At 41.6% G+C, this 5000-nt stretch overlaps 1 protein-coding gene across 1 annotated transcript in view; it reads right to left on the bottom strand.

Annotated features, from left to right (window-relative positions):
* LOC125034278 overlaps positions 1-4886 on the bottom strand; it is a 52824-nt gene extending 47938 nt beyond the window's left edge. Inside the window, exons 1-2 of the mRNA XM_047626035.1 lie at positions 4806-4886; positions 4344-4433 (exon numbers count right to left, since the gene is read on the bottom strand). Coding sequence (XP_047481991.1) covers positions 4344-4433; positions 4806-4886 — 171 coding nt within the window. The remainder of the gene's footprint in view (positions 1-4343; positions 4434-4805) is intronic.
* Positions 4887-5000: the final 114 nt, after the last annotated feature.

The raw sequence follows: 5000 nt of genomic DNA, 5'->3' as shown, positions 1-5000 counted from the left end.
ATAAGGAAATTGCTGAACTTAAACAAACCGTTAAAGAACTAAACATTAAAGTATATCAACTGACAAAATTGGTCGACCAAATGGCTGCATCAACCCAGCCAAAACATCATAAGGAGGAAGATACCGAATCACAGTCCGGAGCGCACCTTCCCGTCCGGGCTACTCCTGTGAGGACTTCGTCTGGCTCGCGATCGGTTTCTCGAGAGAGAAGCAGGTCGCAGTCTGTCAGTCGTCTCCCTCGCCAGGAGGTGCAGGACATGGAGGCTTCTGTCTCCAAACCATCCCGTGAGAGGTCCCCGGGAAGCGAGGGAGAGGAGGCGCCTCCCTCCCATAAAAAGAAAATAAAAACTGGTGGACAAGGCACTTCCAAACCCCATAAAACGTAATCATCGCGTCAACCATTATACAATGGAACTGTCGAAGTATTAGACCTAAAGTAAATGACCTTAAATTATTAGCCTCGTCCTATGCTCCCGATATTATCGTTCTCCAAGAAACTCATTTGACAAACCTCGTCTCGGACGAGGTCGTATCGCTCAGGAACTACCATTTATGTCGGAAGGATCGTGAGGGTAGGGGTGGAGGCGGAGTCGCCATGTACATCCACCAAAGCCTCCCTTTTACAGAAGTGACTATTGATTCTACTTTGGAGTTTGTCGCATGCAAAGTAAAAATTAATGGCACGTATCTGGCTATATGTTCAGTTTACTGTCCGCCTGATAAAGTGATAATCTATGATGAGCTTTTTGCTCTTCAGGAACGTCTGCCACAAAATAAAGTAATTTTAGGTGATTTTAATGCTCATCATACGTTATAGGGTTCCCTACGGGTGGATGGTAGAGGTGAGCAAATAGTTAAGTTGATTAACGAGTCTGATCTAGTCCTTCTGAATGATGGTAGTCCCACGCGGGTGGACGATAATACCGGGAATTTGAGCTTTATAGACATATCACTGGTCTCATCATCAGTAGCAGCCAAGTGCCTGTGGCACACCATTGACGACTCGTTGGGAAGCGATCATCTTCCTATCTTGATTAAATATTCATGCGACACAGTGAGAACGCCTTCAGCGCCAAAATTTAACGTAAAAAAAGCAGACTGGGTCGCCTTCACAAGGAGCGTCAAGCTCGAACTTGTTGGAGAAACCATTGATGATAAAGTAAGCAATATTCAGAATTCGATTATAGAAGCAGCTTTGCTATCCATTCCTAAAACTTCGACAGATAGCGTTAAGCATAGAGTTCCATGGTGGACACCAGATTGCCGCAGGGCGCTGTGCCGACGCAATAAGGCCTACAGGCTTTTCCAAAAAAACATCACAAATGAGAACTTTTGCAACTACAAACAAGCAAGAGCTAGGGCTCGTAGAGTAATAAGACAAGCAAAAAGAGACTCCTGGCGGAGCTTTGTCTCTACAATAAATAGCAATACCAAAATATCAGAGGTTTGGTCCACAATCAATAAAATCAATAAGAAAAAAACATCTTTCAAAATCAATAACATCATTGAAGAGGGATATAACATCGATTCACCTAGAGACATTGCTAATGCACTCGCCAGGCAGTTCTCTCATACAAGCAGCTCAGCAAACTACCATCACGCATTCCTGCCCATCAAGGAAGCGGCTGAGCTGCAACCAATTCACTTTGCCACAGGAGATGATTTTGATTACAATAAAGATCTAACAATAGATGAGCTTGTCCGAGCCCTAGAAGCCTGTAGAGGAACATCCCCAGGCCCCGATGAGATTCGATATGAGATGATAAAGCATCTTAATCATGATGACATGATTAAGTTGCTAGAAGTGTACAATGAAATTTGGAAAAGCCACACTTTTCCAAACTCATGGCACTTCGCCCACATCATTCCCATATTGAAAGGAGGGGGTAATCCCAGATTTGCCATCTCCTACCGCCCAATTGCGTTGACAAGTTGCTTATGCAAGGTTATGGAACGAATTGTTAACAGTAGGCTATTGCATTTTCTAAATTCCAGTAATTTGCTAGTTGACGAGCAGTGCGGCTTCCGAAAGGGACGCCAAACTCTCGATCAACTAGTAAAGCTGGACAGTCATATTCAAGAGGCAATTGCCAAAAAAGATTTTTTGATTTCAGTATTTTTAGATATAGAAAAAGCCTACGACATGACATGGCGATATGGCCTACTCAGAAAACTTTATGCTTTCGGATTACGTGGAAACTTGCCTTGTTTTATACAAAATTGAATTTCTGACAGAACGTTTTCTGTCAAATTGTTTTCTGACAATGTCACTTTTTCGGACATTTTTGTCCAGGCAAACGGGGTCCCACAAGGAAGTGTCTTGTCACCAACTCTATTTCTATGTATGATCAATGACATCTTACCAGCTCCTCCTCGGAATCTTAAATACTCACTGTACGCTGATGATTGTGCATTATGGCATTCCAGCAATAATGCAGAATTCTCAGCAAATCGCATCCAATTGGCACTGGATATGATTCATAACTGGGGCCTCCAGTGGGGTTTTAAGTTTTCCATTAGAAAGAGTATTGGGGTAATTTTTTCACATAGGAGGAAGCCGAACATCAGGCTAACTCTAGACAACCACCCAATACCTATTCAAAATTCTGCAAGATTTCTTGGGCTACTTTTTGATAGTAGACTCAATTGGAAAGACCACATTGGTCAGTTAAAAAATGAATGTCAAAGAGCACTAAATTTATTAAAGTGCATTTCTGGTAATAAATGGGGAGCTGATAGACAGTCTTTGCTAATGGTATATAAAGCCCTGATTAGGTCTAAAGTAGATTATGGGTCAATCGTGTATGGCTCGGCATCGAAAACAAGTTTGAAAGGTTTGGATGCTGTTCAGAATGCTTGTTTGCGTGTGTGTCTTGGAGCCCTAAAATGTACTCGGATCGAGCGTCTTGAGGTGGAGTCAGGAGTACCTCCCCTCCGACTCAGACGCGGCCAGTTAGCACTGACCTATGCCGCAAAGGTGGCTCGAGACCCGAGCCACCCTAATGGCAATGGAGGCATTAGGCCCTTTGCCACGAGACTCCACGACCTCGTCGAGAAAGTCGGTATAGATCTCTCTACCATCGATACCCTGGTTCAGTCAAATATAGCGCCATGGGAAACCCCCAATTTTTCTATTATGGAAGCCTGGCTTCCATCAGCCATGGCCATGGCGCCGGAGGGTGAGGTACGCCAGAGGTTCAGAGAGATCCTTATTAAACATCTATCCTTTTTTCATATATATACCGACGGCTCCAAGACAGATGAGTGTGTAGGTGCGGGTGTATGGTCGACTGAATGTGACCTAAAGTTTAGATTGCCGAATCATACATCGATTTTTCTTGCTGAACTATTTGCCATTGATAAAGCCATAGATTTTGCACTATCGACGACCCACGATAGAATAGTCATTTTTTCAGATTCATTAAGTTCACTTAAAGCTATTAAATCCTTAGAAACCCCTAAAAATGAACTGCTGGGTAATATCATTCGTAAGTTACACGGTGCCAACAAATCAATCAAACTGATATGGGTACCAGGTCACTCTGGTATCCATGGTAATGAACAGGCTGACAAACTAGCCGGGTCAACTGGCGATCTGGACACTACCATAGTTCGTACAGATCTCAGGTGTTTTGTGTCTCTTATAAAAGCAAAAATACATCTCCTGTGGCAAAGTGACTGGACCAACCTCCAACTCACACAAAAAATAAAAACACACATAGAACTGTGGGACACATCCCACAGAAAGAATAGAAGGGAGGAGGTGGTGTTGGCCCGCCTTAGGGTCAACTCTACCAAGCTCACCCACCTCACTCCCTATATAGAAAAAAAATTTCCTCCACGATGCCCTCACTGTACCACCACCCTCACCATACCCCATCTGCTAACAATATGCCCAAACTTCAACAATAGCAGAATACCACTAAAAAATTACCTAAGACAAAAACATATAGATTTTACAACATCAAATCTATTATCTAATGATGAAAAAATAATAAATAAAGTAATCACTTTTCTAAGGGAGACAAAACTTTATGACCTTATATAGATTGAAAGAATAAATAGGATCCATTGGCTTAATAACCTTGGCCACATGCCGCTGGTTGATAGCCAAGAAATCCAACAAAGAAAGAAAGAAAGAAACGTCTAGCGCCTAGGCGGGATGCAAATATCCGACCCCTCGATTGAGAGGCCGACTCATTACTACTGTAATATCCCGTATTCAAGTCAAGTTCGTAGGCATCACTTCAACAAAAGGCTTCAAGACGCAACACCAAGGTATTAAATAATATTCAGGTTTCTTTCTTAAAACTAAACTGGCAGTAACAAGGCCTTGAAGTCACATAGCCTGGCCGTTCTACACAGATACCGGCATCTCTAGATACGGTGAACACAACTCGTCTTCTTTTCTTAACCACGTAAATATTGTGCAACTGAAAACAGGAAAATTCACATACCATGGCATTTATGGAATCTACATTATAGTGATAAGTGAAGTTGCATATATATTGCACACTAATCAGTGCATATATAATAAGGCACTGGACTAGCAGAAAAGAGGAAAAAGCCTGATAAAATAGAAAAAAAAGTATCATATTAGGCAGATGTATTGACTAAATGCTGGTAGAATAATAAAAAAGATTACCTCTCATGCAACTGTATTGACTCGCATGGCTTAGTGTTGTCAGAAGCCTTGGTATTTTGTATTTTGAAAATATACGGTACGTAATGTCAGGAAGCAATCAATTTTGAATTAGTGTACTGTCAACTTATTCTGCCACTATATTTATATCACTTATAACTACTCTAAAGTGCAGCTGGAGCTTGTGACCATATACCATTCTATGTATGTCCTCAAACTTGAAGAATATAGCATAGAAAATCATATGGTCACAAACATAATAAACTGAAAGTACATTATTTCTAAGTCATCTGCCCCTTGATATTACCTTCTGTGCATATAGAAAATATAAATACTAGGCTTTTGAAGGCAGAAGTAT

Source organism: Penaeus chinensis, chromosome 2, assembly GCF_019202785.1.
Source record: "Penaeus chinensis breed Huanghai No. 1 chromosome 2, ASM1920278v2, whole genome shotgun sequence".
In the NCBI taxonomy this organism is placed as follows: Eukaryota; Metazoa; Arthropoda; class Malacostraca; order Decapoda; family Penaeidae; genus Penaeus; species Penaeus chinensis.
Note: the sequence above shows the minus strand (reverse complement) of the source record. Positions and strands in the feature narration are given on the sequence as shown.